The following is a 25000-nucleotide window of genomic DNA, read 5'->3' on the forward strand; positions in this document are numbered from 1 at the left end:
ATACATCATTAGCCATGGGTCCCAAGAAAGTCGCTTATGTCAAGGGAAAGAGGATGATGAGGTTTTCCATGGAAATGAAGATGGAAATAATCACGAAATACAAGGCTGGCATGCGATTAAGTGTGCTAAGGAAAATTTTAAAAAGCAGGCTGAAAAACAAGCTTCTTTGGGCAAATATTTTAGTAAGAAGCCTTTGGTAGATGCAGACCAAGCGCCAGGTAAGAAACGAAAGTGTTAGTGATGAAAAAAATAAAGTGTAATTAAATTTAGAAAACAGTAAATGTAAAGTAAAAAAAAAAATAGAGAAAGGAAAATGAAAAAGACATTTTATTTTAAGTTTATCGCAAAGTTAAGTGTCAATATTTCCTGCCATTTATGGATGTTTCCTAAAATTAATTGTTGATGTTTTCTGCCATTTATAAATCTGTTTTGTAAAGTTAAGTGTTTACGCTTTCTGCAACTTGTACGTAAACGTTTTCCGCCGTTTTCATCCTCCTCTACCGCCCCACACTTCACTCTTGGACATAGCCTCACTCCAAAGGAAAGGTTCCACATTTGTTACTTTATTTTTACTGTTTGCTCTAATGAAACGCTTCTTTTCCAAAATATTATTATTAATTTATTATTATAAAATGATCAAAATACAGTACTTTTCATATTGAGTACTGTTTAGTGGCAAATATCCTTTTTATAATCATGTAATGTGGTGTTTTTCTAGGATCTGGAACGAATTAGGCTATTTACATGTAAAATGCTCCCAATGGAAACTTGGACAAAGTCACAGACAATAACGAGGCGTATCGTATAAATAATTTCCCAACTTGTTCAACTTATCTTCATAATGAATATTATATTCACACCAATATGTTACAGAATATAGTTTTCATACAGTTTTTTATAGCCTTTATTATTAGTTATCATACAAATACGCTCTATAGTATTTAATTTTTAGTTAATTATTAAGTTACCATGTTTCTAGACATTTTGTTCAATTGCAATTTATTAAAACATGTTTCCATTCTATCTGTCAATTTCGGAAGCATTTCAATACAAAACAGTTACTTTTGTTTTACTTTTGGTAGAGTCACCAGCTGATCAAGGTCATGCTACTTTATTACAATGCGTATCGTTTATACCATTTCTTAACTATTCAAAATATCTTCATAATTAATACCAGATCAGCACCAGTATGTTATAGGATATAGTTTTCATAAAGTTTGTTTATAACCATTATTATCAATTATATGAATACGTTCATTCGTTTGTCTCTCTCTCTCTCTCTCAAACTGTACCGTACTGGACATTTTAAACATTGTTAGACATATGATGTTTCGATAAGGGGAATGATAATATTAGGTAAAGTATTCAAAGGAAATCACCATTTGCTGGCTTGCCTTCAGACAGAAATATGACATCACCAGCCATACAGTACTTTTCTTAAATCTACTGTAAATAGTTTTGTAGGCTATCCATAACTGATACAGCCCACTGAAATACTTGGTATCATTACTAGATGTTTCTATGATGGATATAAGATGATTACTCAGTAAGAAATCAATAGAAAATCACAGGATTTGCCAATCGCCTTCCACCAGAAATACGACGTCAAAAGATGTGCGTGCTGTGATATGTACTCGACAAAGACTGACTTGCGAAATATGTAAAAACATTCTGTTTTCCTTGCAAGAAAAAATACTAACCTACCCAGGAAAAGTATTTCATTTCAATAATGTAAAAGAAAATATTTGTCCTATCAGTGTACTTTAATTAGGTAAATATCGTCCTACTTGTAGAGATAAATTTACGCTACGTAGGACTTGCAACAACCGATACAGACCCATGAAATATTTTGTATTGTTACTCAATATTTCAATTATAGAAATCCTAACATTAATCGATAGCCTATTGAAAGGAATTCACTATTTTTTCGCTCGTTTTTCGTAACTGCCCAAAATATGATGCCACCAGACATATAGAATACACTATGAACTTGACAGATATCAAAACTAATATTTTATTTAAAATGAATATTGTATATTATCAATAAAAGAAAATACTGACTTACCAAGATAAATCAATTCATTTTTATACAAGAAAATAGATTATTTCAAGGGGAATAGCTGTCCTATTAGTGTACTACTTGTGAAGTCATCACAATGAAAAAGTGGCCGTAGAGTCGAACAGTCCTAAGTCGACGACTACCTGTAGTTTTGAATTATTGACTTTAACAACATATATGCTCAGTATAGTCATATATACTGTAGTTGTGTTCCTAAGTAAAATAAAAATAATTAATTTTATCTTTATAGGTTTAAAGTACATAGTTTGGACACTAAATTGGCGGTAGATGGTATGCTTATATATATGTCAATGACAAATATGTAAATATTAACTCACAAATTTCATTTCTATGCTTTCTTGAACAGAAATACAGCTTATTTTATAAACTAAAAACATGAATATCTTAGCAATAATTGTTTCTTTTAGGAAATATGAATTGTCCTTCAATAGGATGCCTTAATCAGCTGATTTGGAAAGCATAAACTTAAACAATAGAAAAGACTATAATTCAATGTGTTTTTATTTACAAAAACAATACTAAAACATGAATATTACCTGCATTATTATTGGATACAGTCAAGTGAAACACCAGTTTAATTAAAATCCAGTTTATTTCAGATATAGCTGTAATTTTCAAACAGTAAATAGACAAACGTACAGTGAGAGCTGGAATGAGCTGGGTGGAGAGAGGGGTAACTGCCACGAAGCACGCCCAATGTACAGGAGCGCAGGCTATTTGAAATCGTGCCATAAGAATTTTTGAGGTGAATATTTGATTTTTTATTTAATAGGGATTGTGGTCCTTTGTGTAACATAAATTAAATTGTAAAGCATAAACTCACGTGAATTAAATTGTAAAGCATAAACTCACGTGAAGCACGGGTTGACTGAATATTTAAAAACCAATACTGTACTGAGGCCACGAAACTTGAGCCACAATATGTCATGGGAATATTGTACAGGAGTCAACTTTACAGCAACTGGAAAAACTGGAAAGATGGTGGCAGCTTGGCCCAAGCTAGTATGAAAGTAGCATTATCTCCAGTATTGGTGTTTATTTTCGGTGTCATAAGTTGCCAGATGATTTCAGCAGTAGAGGTGCTGTGAAAAGTTCAATAATGCCTGAACGTGAAGGTTTGCCTTATACACAATGAGTCCATGCTGAACACATCGAAACACTGGCCCTAGAGGCAAGGAGACAATATTTCTTTGGTAAATTATGTCAAATTGGATTCTATTCCAACCTTTTGCAGGAGTGTCTTTGGAACTACACATTAAAGCTAGTCCTAAGTCAAGTTGCTTACCTACTAGCTTGTGACTAAATGGCATAACAGTTGTATTGATTTCAATAAATTTTTTTTTTAACAAAACTAATCTGAAAAACTCTTTAGTAATAAATACCAGATGAATCCTTAGATTTATGTTCAGGACTTCTAAAGAAGCCTCTTCCAGCTCCTCCTAGAATTGTATAACGATGCAAACTTCCATCTCCTGTAAAGAAAGATGCTAACTTTAAATTTTACCACAACTAGGTCTCATCAAGACTTCCTAAGTCAACAAAATTACATCTGCAATCTAGTAATTTTTTAGTAAAATAATTTCAATACTTCACATTCATATACTGTAGTAAGTTAAAGACTGCAGTGGAATTACCGTTATCCTTCCCTCAATAAGCAAGTAGCCTAGCCTTCTCCTGATTTCTCCTACACTAAAATAAGTTACTTAACACTTTATATGAATATGAAACATAATACTTCCCTGAAAATAACAGCGAGGCCTATACACTCCTCATTAGAATCTACAAATTAAAAAGTTGTCCCTAGGCACAAGACAGAGTAAGTGGATCATGATCACGAACAAAATTCACATGCACAATACTGCAGCGATTCATAACAAATCGGAGGAAATTCTAAAAACATTAAAATCAGTATAAAAAAACCTGACATCTAGAATGGATGAACATAACACTTTTGTTCCATGTCAACTTTCACTTTTGAAGTGATCAGATATTTGCAGCATATTGTTGTTAGAAGCTGGTCTCATTGCTTTACTAGAGGAAATAGTGTATCAAAAGGAAAGAAAATTGGAAAATTTCTTAATACTACAAATTTAAAAAAAAAAAAAAACATTTTTCCTAGCAATACAAACCCGAGCCATTTGTGTAGGTTACTCGTAGTGTCGTTTTCTCTATGAATAGATTATCAAAAGAAAAAGGGTTTGATTGCATCACTCATAGTTGCTAAGCAACCGCAACCAAAGTGCATGCGGTGTAGGACACCTCCACATAACGCTCTCTACTCTCTCCAGGTCAAAGACTTGTGGGGCGGTTATCATTATTCCCAGCGAAGCTACAACCCTAGTTAGAAAAGCAGGATGCTATAAGCCCAAGGGCTCCAACAGGGAAAACTAGCCCAGTGAGGACAGGAAATAACAAAAATTACAGTACAGTATATAAGTAGTTATGAACTTCTAAAATAAAATATTTTAAAAAGTAACAACATTAAAACAGATCTTTCATATATAAACTATAAAAAGATTTATGTCACTCTATTCAACAAAAACTTTGCTGCAAGTTGGAACTTTTGAAGTTCTACTGAATCAACAACCCGAATAGGAAGATCATTCCACAACTTAGTCATAGCTGGAATAAAACTTATAGAATACAATGTAGTATTGAGCCTCTTGATGGAGAAGGCCTGACTATTAGAATTAACTGTATACCTAGTATTACAAACAGAATGGTACAGTCCTGGAAGATATGAAAGTAAAGAATGGTTATAATTATAAAATATCTTATGCAACATGCATAAAAAACCAACTGAACAACAGTGCCAGAGACTAATATATACATCAGGGAGAAGAAATTTAATAAACCATAAGCTCCTGTTCAACAAATTAAGATAAGAATCAGCAGCTGAAGATCGGACAGGAGAATAATGCTCAAAACAAGAAAGAATGAATTGATCACCAAAATTCTTAAGAGACTTTCTATATTAGTCAATATTTTTGTGCAATTGAGGAAGAGACCAAAAGTGTTACTCAAAAGTAAACTTGCTGTCGAGAATCACACCTCAAATTTTAAAAGTCATGAAGAGTTGAAGAAACCATACCAAATGCCGAGATCCAGATGTTGAGGAGCCACTGTCCTTGACCTAATTACAATCATACTTTGAGATTTGTTAGGATTCAACTTCATAACCCCATAATTTGCACCATGCACCAATTATAACTAGATCACTATTAAGAGGCCCAGCCGGAATGCCAATATATGGGGGTATAGGAAGAAAAACACAAAATCCTGAAAAAATTCACCAAACTTCACATGGCAATGAAGAATGTGTATACAAAATATGAGGTCAAAATTCCTCTTACTTTCATAGTTACAGGGTGATTAGTAAACGAAACTCAATAAACCAAAAACATTCTTCCCTACAAGAAACTACAGTATTTTTTGTTATAAATCTTAATAATTATTACATTTTAATGCAAAAGAAATTGTGAACAATGTCTTCTATATAGCTTCCACAAGTCACAAGACAATGCTTTACACGATAATTGCACTCTTCGCCCTACAGTCCTACCATAAACCTCAGAGATTACATGTCTGAGTTTGATCTCTGACATTCACTCATTTAAGTTAGGTTTCTCGTTTTTGGCAAGAATTTTATCATTTCAAGGAGGAAAAGATTATTTCAACATCTTGCTAACAAAAAGAAGAAGAAATTACTCTATTGAGAGAGAGAGAGAGAGAGAGAGAGAGAGAGAGAGAGAGAGAGAGAGAGAGAGAGAGAGAGAGAGTGTGTGTGTGTGTGTGTGTGTGTGTGTGTGTGTGTGTGTGTGTGTGTGTGTGTGTGTGTGTGTGTGTGTGTGGCTGCCTTGCCTGACAGGGGGCAAAAGAAGCAAGATATTGACCAAAAGGATCTTCATCCATGATTAAATTATCACAAATAACTTTTTTTTTTTAATTTGTTAATATCCAAAAAAGAACATAAAATTCACAATAATCAGGATTTATTAATATGATCTTTGTAAAAATACAGTACAAAGAAAAACTTTGAATGCTAGTACTGTATCTCAAAACTATACATGACCTTCAAATTCCATCTCCTCCCTTAGTTTTAAAGATATGGCATTGAAATTTGGTATATAACTTAGACATTATAAAACAATCAAATGTTACCCTTTTTCCAATTTTTTTTTTTCATATCTTTCTTAAATTTTCCCAGATATTAAGGTTTATTTTGTTACCATAATGAAAAAATTCATATCAAGCTAAAAAAAAGACATAAAAAAATTTCCTCATTTTAATAGAGGTCTACATCAGGTCTATATAGGGTAGTAATGCCAGGTCTTAATATTAATTATCAAGGGATAAGATAGAATTTGAAAAACCCTAATTTTCAGGATAATTTGCCCCAGCGTCGCAACATCGAAGGTCAGAGGCAAAAATCCTATGCCTTTGGAGATGTCCTAAGTCACATTAAGTGGTATGAATGTCATAGTCCTGTCCTTAAAAAACGGCATTAGCCGACAGGCCCCCTTAAGGGATTCTGAAACCTCAGATCTACATTCGGGAAACGGAATTGATGCAGAGTGTAGCATCATCCGCATATGCATGAAGCTTGTTTTCTAGGCCAAACCACATGTCGTATGTATACAGTATGAAAAGTAATGGCCAAGAACACTAACCAGAGGAACACCAGATACAAAATTCCTATACTCACTATGGTGCCTATCAACAACAAATCTTTGCGATCTATTACTTGAAAATTCAATAATGATTCTGAAAAAGGCCCTCCCACTCTCAACTGTTAAGGGCCTTTAAGATTATCATGGTCAAAGGTAGCACTGAAATCAAAGCCAATCATGCAAACTTCCTGACTACAACCAAGGGATTTCTGTAAAAAATTGGAGATTGTAAGAAGGAATCACATGGTCAAAAGCCTTCACAAAACCCAAATTGCAAACTACTTACTTACTTTACTTTACTTGGATGGCTGCTTTTCCAGTCCCATACAGCAGGGGAACCCCACTCTCTACAGCAGGGGTTCTCAAAGTGGGGTCCGTGGCACTTTGACAGGGGGTCCGCAAAATTTAATGGTGGATGCAGCTGATTTCTGTGAGAGCCATCTGGCAACACTGGTGAAATGTCAACCACCGGCAGTATACATCCAACGGCTGTCGGGAGTGTATATATCATGAGTTATCGGGTAAAAAAAGACATTTTTATTGTCTTTGTGCACATATCGACTTTTGGGCTTCTATTAAAGAGGAATATCCTGAACTCTTTGCTACAGCTTCAAAGGTTTTTCTTCCATTTCCCAATACTTATCTCTGCGAGGCATCTTTTTCAGCTCTGACAACCATGAAAACCAAGTACAGGGCTCGGATGCATGTGGAGGATGACCTAGGAGTATGCCTCTCATCCATCCATTCCAGGATAGAGAAGTTTGCAGGGCTATCCTTCACATTAATAATGAACAAAAGACATCTGATATTGATGAGAAAGAGGGAGAGGGAATTTCTGGAAATATTATTCAAGGAAATTTCATGGACCTTTTTGAACACTTATCTTTGGATTACACATTATTTGAATTATTGTCTTATGTTTTGATATCGGAATTGCCAATTAAAGATGGAGTAACAGCTAATTTTCTGTAATAAAAGTGGTCCTTGGTTGAAAAAAGTTTGAGAACCCCTGCTCTACAGGACCTCCACTGTCGTTTTACCTTGTTCGTTAGAGTAATTCAAAGTTTCAAATCACGTATTGTTCATTTACTATTAAATCGTCACTGTTACATGACTGATGTAATACAGAGTCTTCAGTTTCCACTTAAAAGCCTTCATGTCTTCAATCATTCAGATGTATTATGGGAGCTTATTATATAGTCTCCGGGCTGCATATTTAAAGGCTTTGGAGCCTACAGTAGACATACTGTATATCTAGGTTCCAATAGTTTGAAACCATCTGTAACTATTCGTGTGTTGACACGATTTGTTGGCTATGCAACTTGTAGCAATTCTCAAGTATTTTGGAAGACCGGTTCTGATAACTTGGTGGGTTATTGTACATATTTTAAATTCAATTCTCGCTTTTATCGGCAGCCAGTGTAAATCAATTAGTATAGGAGCGATCCTTTCTCTAGGTGGGACACCTTTTATCAGTCTTGCTCCTCTGTTTATTATGTTATGTAATTTCTTAAGTTTCACTTTTGGTAAAATGTAATAGATGGGGTTACAGTAGTCCATCCTGGTAATAGGACAGTTTGTCACAGGTTTCTTTACAGAATTTTCATCCAGGTACTTTTTTATAAATGCAGTATTTCTTAGATGATAACCATCAGTTTTTACTACATTATTTACTTGGGCAACAGAGGATTACCTTCACCAAACCTATTTAGATGTTTTGCCAAAATACGTTAAAAAACTTTAGATAAGGGATTTATGGAAATTGAGAAGTAATCAGTTGGACTTGAGCTACCACTAACATATAGGGGAGAAACATTACAATTTATCCAACAGGTGCATAAAACTCCTCTTTTTGCTAACTTGCGCAAAATGTCATAAGTTTGGACCTAAGAAATCTTTTGTCTTAAAAAAAAAAAAAAAGGAGAAATGCTATTTGGGTTTACACCTCCATAAGCATCAAGGTCCATCGAGAGAGCTTTAATTTCAAGAGTTAGAAAAGCTAAACTAGTTAGTTTAGACTCGGGAAAACAGGAACAAGGAAGATCAAGTTTCTCATACTCAGCCTACTGTCAAACACATCAGTCAAAAGGGTTGCCTTTTCCTTTGGACAGTGAGTGACAGACCCATCTGATTTAAGTAAAGGCAAAACTGTTGCATCTACACCAAAAAGTGCAGATTTTGGGTAGTCCAACACTTGTGTTTCTGGGTTAAACCAGAAAGGGTTTCTTTTATGGTTAAATTGTGTTCCTTTACAGTGTAAGCATAAATTCTGAGCAAAAGCTCTAAGCCGAGTAAAGTTATTCCAAGTCAAATTTGATCTGTTACCCTTCCAAAGATGATAGGCCTCTTGTTTCACAAATTTAAGCATGTCTACAATCATCATTGAACCATGGTTTGTCTTTCACTCGATACCTTAGCACACAAGAGAAGGGATACGCCTATCAATTATGTTGACTAGATTCTCATTCAAATTAACAACAGAATCAACACAAGCAACTGTGACCAATTAAAGCCCAGAACATCACTCAAAAGGCCAAACTATTCTGCTCGAGATTTTATATAAATTTTACACAAGAATGATACATCAGGGACAGGCTGCTCAGTCTTCACCACTAATAAAATCAAGGCATGATCAGATGTCCCAACTGGAGAACCAATCTTACTTGTTATAATGCCAGTGGGGTCTGTGTATACAAGGTCTAAGCAGTTACCAGACCTGTGAGTAGCTTCACTAATGATTTGCTAAGAGACTAAGTCCAAAACTCCTACATCATGGTGATCAGTAGGAAAAACAGAACTTAACTACTACCTATGGTGAGCATTGAAATCGCCAACAAAAACAAGAGAAGCCTTTCTATCATCATCTTGCATCTTAGCCATAAGGGTAAGAAGACAGTCGAAGATAAAATTATCAATGTCAGGATTCCGGTAGATAAAACACAAATAGAAGTTTTTATGCTTGCCACAAACTTTTATTACCTGAATCTCATGACATCCACATTCACAGCAGGACTTATGAGAAGTAGGGTGCTCAAGTTTTAATATACACTATCATTCCCCTGACCCTAGGAATGGCATCCCGTTTCAAAATTATTAGCTTCTTAAAACCAGTTATAAGGAGCTCAGAAGAGTGCCGCATATTAGAAACCAAAGTTTCTGAGCACAAAAGAATATGATGTCTAGTTGCAAATGTAAGGTCTAGAATATTTGCATGAAGAACATGAATATTGCAATGAAGTAAATGACACTGATGAAGACAAGGATGTATTGGTCCCGGATTTCACTCAGCGTATCCAGACAGGCGGGATCTTTGATGAATGACTGGTTTGTATAGCAAGGAAAAATACTTTTTTTTTTCTAATTTGTTGTTTATTCCTACACGGATGCAAACTTCCGAGTCATTTACAGGAGTCTTCCTTAGGCAGGGGGAGGTCTCCATTAAGAGGTTTCTATTAGATGATAGCAAAAGATCAAAAGTGAACATTTGAACTGTACTGAGGCAAAGCCGTACGTTCGATCCCAAAGGATAGTAGGTTAGCCAGAGCACAAGCCAGCTGTTGAGATACTACCGCTAGTGTTATTGGGTACTTTGACTGGCCAGACAGTACTATATTGAATCCCTCTCTCTCATTACAGGTAATTTTGTCTTTGCCTACACATAGAACGTATAGCCTGGTCTAGTCTCACCAGATTCTCCTGTCCTTGTACAATTGACAACACTGAGATTACCAAACAATTCTTCTTTGCTCTGAGGGTTAACTACTGCCATGTAATTGTTCAGTGGCTACTTTCCTCTTGGTACGGGTAGAAGAGACTCTTTAGCTATGGTTGGTATCTCTTTTAGGAGGACACTCCAAAATCAAATCATTGTTCACTGGTCTTAGGTAGTGCCATAGCCTCTGTACCATAGCCTTCCACTGTCTTTGATTAGCGTTCTCTAGCTTGGGGTACACTCAGGCATGCTGTTCTATCTTATTTTTCTTCCTCTTGCCACTGTCTTGGATTAGATTTCTCTTGCTTGGGGTACACTCAGCCATGCTGTTCCATCTTATTTCTCTCACTCTCTCTTTTTTTTGCAGTTTTTATAGTTTATATTGTTTATTCTTCTCATGTAGTTTTATTTCCCTGTTTCCTTTCCTCATTGGCTATTTTTTCCTGTTGGAGCCCTTGGACTTATAGCATCTTGCTTTTCTAACTAGGGTTATATCCTAGCTTGTAATAGTAATAATAATAATAAATATTTATGATAATAATATGATTCTTTGCCAGGGGTGAAGTTATATGAACAAGTGTTACATAAAGATAACTACAATATATCATCAAATATTGAAACATAATTCATTCTTACTCGCATTAGGGTGATTTCCAAGAGGAGGCTTCAAGTCCAATCGTGATCACCTTCTGCCTTGATACCCATTATATATCCTTACAATGCAGTGAATAATTGATACCTTTGAAAAAAAGTTACATGTCCTGTAAGAGCATACAATTAGATTACTTCTTGTGCTGCAACAATAGGGCCTAAAGACCTGTGCGTAAAATCTCCAAGATAATAGTCCATAAGAGTGGTTTAGACAACTCGTCAATTGGTACCCATGATACCAGGTTAACATCAGTGTCAATAAAAATTGGGCTTTGAAAGGTGTCAGAGTGTACATGGAATCTTCTCTGGTGCAAAAGGTCTATGGGCAGCAACTTTAAGGACTTACTAGCCTTAAGGGAATTTTCAGATGCTGAGACTTGTGTATTAAGCAAATCTTTAGTCTGGTTAGAAAGCACCACATTGAACCTGTGCCTAGGGCTTTGAGATTACAGGGAAATTGAATTAGTTGTGCTCTGTCTGTTAGTGGTTTGTGTACGAGTGGGCTCACCAATCCATCTAAACCTTGAATGAATGTTTATAAATAACAAAGCCTCTGAGTCAGACATCAGGACCTCAAGAGGGACTACATCAGATTAGCTAATGCTTGCGCATGCAGCGAGGTTTTCCGGAATCATTAATAGTGATAATGTATTACCCGGTGGTTGTTACACTTATGGGATACTTGGTTGTTCAGTTTTTACAGCTGTTGCTCGATTCTCGATTTTTCTTCGAACATCTTTCCTTTCCCTTGTATCACTCATATTGAGACGGGAATAGGCGACTGTGAAGGAACTGGGAGTCCAGCTCACTCCCATTATAAGAGCATTTGCCTCTAGTAACAGTGTGAAGGGGAAGTATTGAAATCTCTCTCTGAACTCTATCTTTGAAGAGAGTAGGAATTCTCTGTAGGTTGCCATCTGGAATGCCTACGGCATGGGCCTCGCAATGTCATGTGTCGATGGAGGTGTAAATCTTGGGAAGAGGGGGGAAAGCTTCTTGCCTCTTATCCCATCTCTGTACCTGGAATAAATCATCTGAACAAAATGCTGTTCCATAGAATAAGTGACATAAGAAGCATTACAAACATTAGACCAAGAGCTAGTGTGGGGCTGATAATGAAAATTACTGGGTTTTCTTTTAGCGTAAGTCAAGGCTTTGGTATTGCGAGTTCTAGCCAGAGGTTTATAAACCTTCGGGGGAAACTTTAAAATCGCAAGAGAAGTTTTAGCAGGATTATGTCGTGCGTTACCATTGTTGTTTCGTAGAGGAATACTCTCACGTGTCAAGATAGAGGCGCGTTTCGTGACATTATGCATGGGAGTGACAACTCTTAGATATTGCCCTGACCACCCCACAGAGGAGTTACCTCATGCACAGGGACGGTGGCACGTTGAGTGACTTCCTCACACTTAGGCACAGTGACGCGTACAGACTTGTTGAGCTGCGCATTCAGCCTAGCTGAATGGTTAATAGACGAAATTCAGGGAATAAAAGATTGTTTTGTCACATTCTACTTCTTTGGACTAGTAGGGTTAGAAGGAGATGAAGAAAATTGGTTAGAACCGCTTTGGTGGTGTCTAGTCCTGGGGTGTGGACATGGCCGAAGCGCTCCGACCATCCTCGTTATAAAAGGATGACATGTCTTGTACAGTCAAACCTCTCTTCATGAAAGACTCTGCTTACGAAATTTTCAAGCTACGAAACGAGATGCGAATATTTTTATGACTCACTTTACGAAAAATGTTTCATTTCAAGAAAAAGAGATTTGCCAGCCAGGACGAGAATAAAACAGTCACCCATCAAATGGTTGAAGACAATAGAAAATGTAGCTTTAGTCTATAGTAGGGGTAACTATTATAGTAAAGTACATATGATACTGTATATGTACAGTATTGTACTGTATGTATTGTATTATTTTCCATTTATTATTACATTATATTGTAATAACTACTTAATTTACAGGTATTAACAGTTAGTTTAGGTACATTGAATGGTTCAAATGTATTTGGATATACAGTATTTCATTGTGGTTACAATGTATTATTATTATTATTACTGTCCAAGGTACAACCATAATTGGAAAAGCTAGATGCTATAAGCCCAGGGGCTCCAATAGGGAAAAATAGCCCGGTGAGGAAAGGAAATAAGGAAATAAATAACTGAAGAGAACAAATTAACAATAAATCATTATAAAAAAAGTAATGTCAAAAGAGATATGTCATATATAAACTATTAACAACGTCAAAAACAAATATGTCATATATGAACTATAAAAAAGACTCATGTCCGCCTGGTCAACAAAAAAGCATCTGCTCCAACTTTGAACTTTTGAAGTTCTACTGATTCAACAAGCCAATTAGGAAGATCATTCCACAACTTGGTAACAGCTGGAATAAAACTTCTAGAGTACTGCGTAGTATTGAGTCTTATGATGGAGAAGGCCTGGCTATTAGAATTAACTGCCTGCCTAGTATTACGAACAGGATAGAATTGTCCAGGGAGATCTGAATGTAAAGGATGGTCAGAGTTATGAAAAATCTTATGCAACATGCATAATGAACTAATTGAACGACGGTGCCAGAGATTAATATCTAGATCAGGAATAAGAAATTTAATAGACCGTAAGTTTCTGTCCAACAAATTAAGATGGGAATCAGCAGCTGAAGACCAGACAGGAGAACAATACTCAAAACAAGGTAGAATAAAAGAATTAAAACACTTCTTCAGAATAGATTGATCACTGAATATCTTAAAAAGACTTTCTCAATAAGCCAATTTTTTTGTGCAATTGAAGAAGACACAGACCTTATATGTTTCTCAAAAGTAAATTTGCTGTTGAGAATCACACCTAAAATTTTGAAAGAGTCATACAAATTTAAAGAAACATTATCAATACTGAGATCCGGATGTTGAGGAGCCACCATCCTTGACCTACTTACAATCATACTTTGAGTTTTGTTAGGATTCAACTTCATACCCCATAATTTGCACCATGCACTAATTCTAGCTAAATCTCTATTAAGGGATTCACCAACCCCAGCTCTACATTCAGGGGATGGAATTGATGCAAAGAGTAGCATCATCTGCATATGCAACAAGCTTATTTTCTAGGCCAAACCACATGTCATGTGTATATAGTATGAAAAGTAATGGGCCAAGAACACTACTCTGTGGAACACCGGATATCCCATTCCTATACTCACTATGGTGCCCATCAACAACAACTCTACAGTACTACTTAAAAAATAAATTTCTGGGCTCAGCCTGTGCCGGCCAGTGAAATGCTCCTAAAGCACAATTTCTAAGGAAAATAACTGCTATAATATTACCAGAGAAAAAATGCATAGGAATGCTAGGTTGAACTAGCTCGCTCACCTATTGGTGTCGATATAATCTGGGGCGTAATATGATCAGAGGTCTCGCACCATTTAGACATTTCCTCTTCAAAATCCCTCAATAGTGAGGTGCGGTTCAACATCCCCTGCCGCGCAGACTAGTACTACTAACTCTACCCACGCTTGCCCATCACTCCTTATTAGCACCCGCATACGCTTAGACTTTGTTGTGTTTACCTCAGTGTTTTTTGGATTTTTTTCTCCCTCTACGCATCGATGGCAGAATCCCAAGTTACTCCATCGAAGTTAAGTACTTTATCCATTAGTTTTAAGCGTGAATGGGCAGTGTAGCCTTTGTTTTATTAATTCAGAGTGATTTATAGTGGATAGCGTTCCAGTTCTACCGTTCGTGGTTCCACGGCTCCTGCCCTTTCTCGCTAGTTCGTTCGTTATTTCTTTCATCTTTGTTATTCGTTCGAACTTTTTGGGAGATTTGTACCTTTACACCGATTATATGCTTTCACTTTAGCGTTTCATTATTATCATAACTATGGTATCAGTGTTACGTATCAGTTAAGGCTTTCAGTTATGTTGGCAAGCCTGCCTTCGTGCATGTTAGTGGATAGCGTTCCCGCTGGGAACTGTTTTGCTGTTTTTTCTAGGAGCATTTCACTTTGATGTTATAAAAGACTATTGGTTTTATTTACGCTCCACATAGTTTTACGTTTTGGTTCGAGTGGGACTCTCGCGTAGCTCTTTATTTGTGTTACTGTTCGGTATCTACCCGCTTCAGTAGTAAGGTTGGTATCCCTGTTTTCCATCTTCCAAGATGACGTCATGCTTCCTCCCTTGCCACTCGCTCGCGTCCCTCTCTTGCCATATTAATTTTGCATGCCTAGCCTTTTTACGTGATTACGCTTTTATTCATTATTTACTTTAAGTATTTATAACAGTTAATATTGTTTTTATTGTCAAACTCCGTTATGATCATATTTTTGGGAATTTCCATGTTGTGTTGAGGGGATCTCCAGTTGGTAGCCCTGTCTACCACCACCTGTCCACGTGATTCCCCTGTACCCCCCCCCCCCACCCCTCTCAGAGCACGTCTCTCCTCTTATTCGATGGTTGTTGGGTATGACAATACGGGCCAAGTATGCTTGTTCCTCAGTCTTCCCTCAACATTCCGACATATTGAGGACCGAGATTATCTCACGGGGTGCTACATAGTCTCATTCATCCTGGGCGGTTCTCGTCTCCCCCCTCCCTTCGTCTCGATTGGCCATCAGTCGGGGGAGGGGGAGGGACGGGACAGCCGGGGACGATATTACGTGCCCTATCCATGTGATTGGGCAGTATACCTAATGCCTTCTTGGTATGGCTTTTGCTTTTAGCTTAATGGAATTAGGAATGAGACCTTATCTATATTTTAGGAGTGTCCCCATCATACGGTACCTCCTGCCATTATCGTTCGTAGGAGGACATATTAACCTACAATCATAGCATTCTACACGAATCATTACCTTCGTCCCGGTACGTTCGGTAGTCTCGTTGGTGGATCCCTTGGCTCCTCCAGCATTCTCCCATCGTACCCTCCCGTCATCAGACATTGGGACCTCCGGGCTTACAATACTGCCGGATCTGATGACACTTACACAGTTTATGATTCCTACTCTCCCTACGGGAACCCTATACTCTCACGGACGTTAATGTATAAGATCATAATAATCGGAGTTCTTTACTACAGTATATGTATTTTAAGGACGTAACTTTAAGTTTACTCTAGTTTACTTTAAGTTTACTTTAAGTATTTCTGTTCCCGGTCCCCGGAACTGTTATTTATTACTTTTTAATCCCTTATTTATACATCCTTTTCTCATCCTCGGCTCTTCCGGGTTCCTCTTGGAATAGTCTAAGGTTCTCTGCATGTTTAGTCTAAGACTATGCATTTTGCTTTAATTTCAAGGTCCGGATCCTCCGGGGTCCCTTCTAGAGATATTAAGTAGGTGTTCACAGACTATTCCTTTTTACAGGTGGTCCGCTGTCGGATGACAGCCTGCGCAGCCGTCCTTCAACAGCCCTGCGGACATGAGGTTTGTAGATCTCACGCCGACTGTGGGATTCAAATGGATGACCTGATAGTTTGGCACCCCGACAACTGCCTTGTCTGTTACGACCTTGTCACCACCCTCTCTTTGGAATCAGTGAGTCCTCTATAGGCCGTTTTTTCTACTTGCATTCCTCTTGCTTTAAATAATGAACCTTTGGTTATCATTTAGGAGGTAGGTGACTCAGCTCCGTCTCCCGGGTTTGCTAACCTTATCCCCGTTCTTTCAGAGTTCTCAAGTAGCTAAGACCACAGCAAGAGCCACCTTGAAAGTTTGGGTAGGCGGCTTCACCCGTAACGTTAAGACCAAGAAGCCTTACGTCCTTTCTGAAGAATACTGCAACCTGATCTATCCCAATGCAAAATCTTCTGCAGCAGTGCCTAAAGAAGTGGCAGCCCCTATTATTGCCGACATTACAGCAACCCTGGGCCTTGCTCTTGATCAGGATACTGACATCGGTGACGACCCCGACCCCATTGAGGACAATGTTGCGGCTCTGAATTTGGACTTGGAACCCATGGTTTTGGACGAACCGGAGACAGGTAAGGAGGTAGGTGAGGCAGGTGGGTCCGGCGCTAAGATCCCTCTTCTTAGCCCTTCTTTTTCTTCGGCATCTAATTCTTCTTCCTTTCTAGGTTTTGATGCGAACCGTGAATCTACCCCGAGATCCCACCCGGTTCCCCCCAAGGTTAAGTCTCAGAAGAGACCCTTAGTTAGGACTCGCAAGAATCCCACACTACCCAAAACAACCAAGCCAAAGAAGGCTTCCCTCCCCGGAGCCCCAAGTGGCCTAGCTAGCACCTCCTCTACTTCTCAGGACCTGGGAGTGCAGCCAACTTCCTCAGTTGCCCCGGCCAACTTCGACCCGGTGGCTCTCACTAATATGATGTCTAGGGTTGTCTCAGAGCAGATTAGCTCAATGCTATCTGCCGTTGCCAGGAGACTGGACACCTTAGAAGGAAGACTGCCTCAACAACAGCAGTTCCTCATCCCGGACGCTTCAAAACTCCCGCCTTTCACTAAAAATAACACGTGGAAAATGGCGCTCCACTGCCCTTTCACTGACGGGATGTTGACCATTGAAGGCTTCGGAACCCGGCCCATTGAAGACTTTGAATTCTTCCCTCTCGGCCTTCAATTCCCCTTCCCCGGCTTCGCCCGGCTGACAGAAGCAGCTCTTGTCCGGCTAGATAAGGTCCATAAGGAGACCGTTATCTTCCCAAAGGAACAGGCTCAGTCTGTTTGGGTTAGAACCCTGAACGAGTGTGGTTGCACGAACACCATGCGGACTCCCCACAAGAGCACATACACTGTTTCTTGTGGACGAGCAGACCCCTACTCCTTGCGTCACCAAGATGGTGGACTTAGCTCTTCAGGCAGTGGCCGAAGACAAACCTTTGCCCCAGCTTCGGGAGACAGACCCTACATCTCTCCTGCTCCCATCAGATAACGAATGTTGGCTTAACATTCAGTCAACATTTACCTCTGGTAAATTATCCGCTGATTGTGCGTCGACGCAATTTAGCGAACGACTTCCAAGACTTCCCGAAACCTTAATTCGACTCCAGTTCGAGTCCCGGTCTAGGTTTAGCAGGAGCCTCAACGTCTCGATGATGGCAGAGATATTTCCCTCAACTTTGATGAGGAACATGCCTTTAAGGTCATGACAAAGGCCACCTTACAATCCTTGTTATCGGATTGCTGTGACTTCTTGGTAGCCAGAAGACGTTGCCGTAAGCATGTTTTATCAGAGGCTACTATCCGCCATGAGCGGAATAAGCTCATTAAAGCCTCCGCTTGGGGTCCGGACCTGTTCCCGGAGGACATGGTCAACTCGGTGTTGAGCGAAGCTGCCAGGGTGAATCAGAGCCTCAAGGTCCGTTGGGGTCTCACTCCCAAACGGAAGTTCGAACAGTCGAACGTTCAATCCCGGGGCATGAAAAGGCTATGTCCTTATAGCTCTGCCCAGTTCCACCAACCTCTCCAGATAGTCCAGCCGATCCCGGTTGCTCAGACCATCCAACCCTCAGCCTCAAGAGGAATATGTTCTCGTCCCTAAAAGCCAGGTGGCTTCGAGTTCGTTCACCTCACCGGCTTATAACCCTGCCTATGAGTCCCGGGGTTCCTCTCAAGGATACCAACGAGGCAGGGGCCTTGGTTCAAGAGGATCCTTTCAGAACAGAGGCAAGGGGAGATATTTCTCCCGTGGAAAGGAATCACGCGGAGGCCGTGGCGGAAAATCCTTCAACTACTGAAAATCTTCAGGTAGGAGGGAGACTTTATGCGTTCCGGAGTCGCTGGAGGTTCAGTCCTTGGGCCTTCAGCATAATTTCCAAGGGCCTGGGGTGGAGTTGGATAGAAGGGCCTCCTCCACCGAACAAATTCCATCAACTCCCGACACCGGATCTGACCCTGTTTACCGAAGATCTATTGCGCAAGAACGCGATCAAAGAAACAAAACATCTGAAGTTTCAAGGTCGCTTATTCAGAGTTCCGAAAAAAGACTCAGACAGCCGGAGAGTCATCCTCGATCTTTCCCGGCTAAACTTGTTCATTCAATGCGACAAGTTTCACATGCTTACCGTCTCGCAGGTACGGACCTTACTTCCCCGTGGGGCCGTCACCACCTCCATCGATCTTACCGATGCTTACTATCACGTTCCAATAGCGAGACATTTCCGCCCATTCCTAGGATTCAGACTAGGCAACAAGGCTTACACGTTCAAAGTGATGCCTTTCGGGCTCAACATCACGCCCAGAATTTTCACGAAACTGGCAGAATCAGTCATTCAAGAACTTCGAACCCAAGGGGTCCAAGTCGTCGCATATCTGGACGATTGGCTAATCTGGTCAGACAACGTCCAAGATTGTCTCAAAACGACAAACAAGTGATCCAGTATCTTCAGTCTCTGGGATTCCAAATAAATTTCAGAAAGTCCCGCCTAACACCGGAGACCAAGTTTCAGTGGCTGGGATTACAGTGGGACCTACGCTCTCACACCCTATGTCTTCCCAGGTCCAAGAGAATAGAGATTGCGAAGAATACCAAACGCTTTCTCGGGGAAAAGATAACATCCAAAAGGAATCAAGAAAAGATCCTAGGATCCCTACAATTCGCTTCAGTGACAGACCTTCTGAAAGCGAAACTAAAGGACATAAACCGGGTTTGGCGCTCCAGAGCGAACAACAAATTTCGAGACAAGAAGACCCGTCTCCCTCCCATTCTTCGGAAGAGGCTTCTCCCATGGACAACCACCAAGAGCCTGTCGAAATAGGTTCTGCTACGGTACCCTCCTCCAAAGATAGTCATCCACACGGATGCCTCCCTATCAGGTTGGGGAGGTTATTCCCAACACAGGAAGGTTCAGGGCCTTTGGTCCACAATGTTCCAACAGTTCCACATAAACGTCCTAGAAGCCATGGCGGTCTTACTAACTTTAAAACGTCTTTCCCTGGCCAAGAAGCAACACCTGAGACTAGTTCTCGACAACGAAGTTATAGTCCGTTGCCTAAACAGAGGGGGCTCCAAGTCAGGCACCATCAACCATGTGATGGTAGCAATCTTTTCCCTAGCAGCCTCAAACCCATGGAACCTATCAGCTGTCCATCTGGCTGGAGTTCGGAACGTTGTGGCAGACGCACTCTCAAGGACGACCCCGTTGGAGTCAGAATGGTCACTAGATCGAAAATCGTTTCAGTGGATCCTCTCCCAGGTACCGGATCTCCAGGTAGATCTCTTCGCGACGGAGTCCAACCACAAACTAAAATGTTATGTGGCCCCCAACCTGGACCCTCGGGCTTACGCCACAGATGCCATGTCTCTGAACTGGAACACCTGGGAAAGGATTTATCTTTTCCCACCGGTGAACCTATTGATGAAGGTGCTGGACAAACTTCGAACCTTCAAAGGTCAAGTAGCCCTGGTGGCCCCCAATTGCCCAAGAGCAATTGGTTTCCTCTTTTACTGGAGCCGAGTCTCCGCCCTTGCCAGATTCCCAACCCGACTTTGACCCAAATAGTACAAACGTGCACTGTGTTCGCTTCCTCAAACATTCGGAACGCCCTAACTTTATGGACTTCATGAAGTTTGCGGCCCACAAAGGGGCTAACATAGATCCCCAGAATACTTTATTCTTAGAATCAGATAAGAGAGACTCCACTCTTCGTCAATATGACTCAGCGGTCAAAAAACTAGCAAAACTTTTGAAGGATTCTAATGTTGTCTTTATGACATTAAACCTAACGGTTACCTTTTTCAGAACCTTGTTTGAGTCAGGTTTGGCAGCTAACACTATTACTACCATTAAGTCTGCCTTGAAGAAAATTTTCCTGGTCGGGTTTAATATAGATCTAACAGACTCATTGCTAGCTTCAATTCCAAGAGCTTGTGCCAGACTGAAACTATCCATTCGTCCTAACTCGGTTTCCTGGTTTCTCAATGATGTCCTCAAACTGACATCAGAAACCATCAACGACTCATGTGAGTATATACCTCTACTCAGAAAAACTGTATTCCTTATGAGTTTAGCATCTGGCGCTAGAATTTCGGAATTAGCGGCCTTGTCAAGAGACCCAGGCCACATCGAGTTCCTTCCATCAGGAGAAGTTCTCCTCTCCCCAGACAAAGTCTTCTTGGCCAAAAATGAAGACCCTCAGAACAGATGGTCCTCCTGGAATATTATCCCGCTCCCTCAGGATCCTTCCCCGTGTCCTGTTACCACTCTAAAGTCCTTTCTATCGAGGACTTCCTATAAGACCTCAGGACCCTTGTTTGTCAGAGAACAGGGAGGGACTATAACTTTAAAAGGGATCAGGCAACAGATTTTGTATTTTATCAAACAGGCTAATCCTGAGTCTTTCCCTCACGTCCATGACATACGGGCGGTAGCAACCTCAATAAATTTTTTTCCATCACATGAACCTTGCAGATCTTACTAAATATACCGGATGGCAATCCCCGTCAGTGTTCAGGCGGCACTATCTTGAACATCTAGAGGCCCTTCAACTCGCTACCTTAGCCACGGAGCGTGGTATCCCCCGAACAAATTAATTCCTAATTAATTCCTGAATTTACTATGTCTTGCCATCTTCTTCCTCTTACCTGCCTCACTTACAGTTCCTACCTGAGTTCAGTTTGTTATGTCACACCCATGGGTGTCCCCATGTCTTAGATATTGTTTATCTTTATTATTAATTATCATATTTACATTTTGTCCTGCGAACTGTATTTCTTTTATGTCCAGTTTTATATGGTATTATCTAACATGTTCTGACCTTAGATCATATTTTGATTTTCAAGTTTTATTTATACATTTTGCCATCCCTTCCTGGGATATTATACCCTGTCAGTTTTTGATGTTATAAAAGACTATCGTCTACTACTACAACTCTTGATTAAACTACTGTTATGTTATTTTGATTTTAATTCGTTCCCTCATATTTATTGAAGTTTGGGTTCGTTTCTCTGGTACTATTTCACTGGCCGGCACAGGTTGAGCCTAGAAAAGGGATTTTGACGAAGGAAAAATCTATTTCTGGGCGAGAGACCTGTGCCGCCCAGTGAACCCACCCTAGTTGTCCCCCCCTGATCAGACCCCAAACTTAGGGGTGCTATGGGGAGTGATGGGCAAGCGTGGGTAGAGTTAGTAGTACTAGTCTGCGCGGCAGGGGATGTTGAACCGCACCTCCCTATTGAGGGATTTTGAAGAGGAAATGTCTAAATGGTGCGAGACCTCTGATCATATTACGCCCCAGATTATATCGACACCAATAGGTGAGCGAGCTAGTTCAACCTAGCATTCCTATGCATTTTTTCTCTGGTAATATTATAGCAGTTATTTTCCTTAGAAATGGTGCTTTAGGAGCATTTCACTGGGCGGCACAGGTCTCTCGCCCAGAAATAGATTTTTCCTTCGTCAAAATCCCTTAATAATGCTAAAAAACGACCCACCCACTCCCAACTGTTTCAGTTTGAAAACAAGGGCCTCATGATTAACACGGTCAAAGGCAGCACTAAAATCAAGGCCAATCATACGAACTTCCCGACCACAATCAAGGGATTTCTGTACTGCATTGGAGATTGTAAGAAGGGCATCACATGCTCCAAGGCCTTTACGAAAACCAAATTGCAAACTAAGGAATAGATGATTACCTTCAGCAAACCTATTAAGACGTTTTGCCAGAAGACATTCGAAAACTTTAGATAACATGGGAGTTATGGAAATTGGGCGGTAATCAGTGGGACTTGAGAGCTACCACAAACACATTTACATAGAGGAGTAACATTACCAATTCTCCAACAAGTGCTAAAAGCTCCTCTTCTTGCTAACTTGCGCAAAATAACATAACTTTGGAGCTAAGAAATCTGCTGTCTTTATAAAAAACAAAGGAAAAATACCATTTAGGTCTACACCTCCATAAGCATCAAAGTCCATCAACAGAGCTTTAATCTCACGAGATCGAAAAGCTAAACTAGTTAGTTTAGCCTCAGGAAAACAGGAATGAGGAAGTTCAGTTTTTCATTACTCTGTTTACTGTCAAAAACATCAGCCACAAGGGTTGCCTTTTCCTTTGGACAGTGAGTGACTGAGCCATCTGGTTTAAGTAAAGGAGGAACTGTTGCATCTACAACAAAGAGTGCAGATTTAAGGGTAGACCACCATTTATGTTCCTGAGTTGTACCAGAGAGGGTTTCTTTTATGATTAAATTGTACTCCTTTTCAGTTGAGGCATGAACTCTCTAAGCAAAAGCTCAAAGCTGAGTATAGTTGTTCCAGGTCAAATCTGATCTGTTACCCTTCCAAAGGTGATAGGCCTCCTGCTTCTCCAAATAAGCACGTCTACAATCATCATTGAACCACGGTTTGTCCTTCATTCGGTACCTTAGCACACGAGAAGGGATACGCCTATCAATTATGTTGACTAGATTCTCATTCAAAGGGACAACAGGATCTACACTATTATATAATTGTGACCAATTCAAGCACAAAAGATCATGTAAAATCCCATTCCAGTCTGCTTGGGATTTCATATAAATTTTACAGGAATATGATATATCAGGGACAGGCTGCTCAGTCTTCACTAATCAAGGCATGATCAGAAGTCCCGACTGGAGAATCAACCTTACTAGTTATAACGCCAGGGGAGTCAGTGTATACGAGGTCCAAGCAATTACCAGACCTGTGAGTAGCTTCATTTATGATTTGCTCACAGCCTGATTCAGAGGCAAAGTCTAAAGCTCTTAAGCCATGGCGATTGGTAGCATAAGATTTAATGTGGTGTTTTGTAGGGTTTGGAATGAATTAGGCAATTTGCATGTGAAATGTGACTCACAACACAAAAAAATCACTTTACGAAAGCCACTCCTGAACTAATTAATTTTGTGTTGTGAGGCAATACTGTATTGGGTCCTGGGAACTCTTTAGAGGAGATCAATGCCAAAGACCCCTGGCTATATGCGGCAAGCCTTACTCAAGTGAATGAGCTGAGGACTGGTAATAAGGGTCTTTCATTCAGGTTGATTAGGTACAAGGGGAAATGGAAGGTTTAACCAAGGTTCCAAGATCAGGAACGCAAAGAGGCTTTCAAAACTTGGACTGGAGATCCTTCCAAAAGCATTAAGATCTGTATAATCTGACATGTAAGGTTCTCCACTCACTCACCACACTCATAGGAGGTTAGGGATATCAAAGCATAACAGCGTAATCAAGGGCTGAGAGTACTAAGATTGGATCTACCTCTGGAGGTGCAGCAGCCGTAGCCAAAGGATTCGCTACAAGTACTGGTTATAGTTAATTCTGTACATAACACTGGGTGATTAAACATTATCAAAATTCTCATGGCAGCCACCATCTGTGACTGGAGCCTTAATGGGTTCCTGACACAAAGGACCTGGTTGGGGATAATATTCGTTGCAGAAACAAACTTTCGTTTCTTGCCACTGCTGGCAGAAGGCAAAGAAAAACAATCTCGCTTAGAATTTTTCTTGTAACGAGAACAATACCTCTCCCACTGGGAGATTGGCCACTCCCTACAGTAGTCACATGGTGATTCCACTGAACATCTATTACCATGGCAAGAGGGACTAACAGGGTGCAGATCAACTTTAACCCAACTTAAGAAGGTGCCGCAGGGATGTCCATAACGACCGTGGCATAAACGCATAATATTTGGCTTGCCAGCCATATAGCTCTGGCTTGTAACTAACAAAAAATTATAGATACTCTAGTGACAGTGAATATCAAAAACACAAAAGACACAAGCACTAAGCACTATAAGGGTATCGAGGGCAAATGGAAATGCCTGATTGCAGAGAGGAATTGAGGATACGTCCTTTTACCTTCCCGACCACGAGTGTAATGGAGTGTGTCATGTGCAGGCGTCCTACGCTACATGCATAGTGGTTGCTTAGCATCTACAAGAAAGATGCAATCAAACCCTTTTTCTTT

At 39.9% G+C, this 25000-nt stretch overlaps 1 protein-coding gene across 1 annotated transcript in view; it reads right to left on the bottom strand.

Annotated features, from left to right (window-relative positions):
- LOC137650123 (protein maelstrom homolog) overlaps positions 1 to 25000 on the bottom strand; it is a 418726-nt gene that overhangs the window by 36351 nt on the left and 357375 nt on the right. The window contains exon 9 of the mRNA XM_068383256.1: positions 3463 to 3552. Coding sequence (XP_068239357.1) covers positions 3463 to 3552 — 90 coding nt within the window. The remainder of the gene's footprint in view (positions 1 to 3462; positions 3553 to 25000) is intronic.

This window comes from Palaemon carinicauda, chromosome 11 (genome assembly GCF_036898095.1).
Source record: "Palaemon carinicauda isolate YSFRI2023 chromosome 11, ASM3689809v2, whole genome shotgun sequence".
Taxonomy (NCBI): domain Eukaryota; kingdom Metazoa; phylum Arthropoda; class Malacostraca; order Decapoda; family Palaemonidae; genus Palaemon; species Palaemon carinicauda.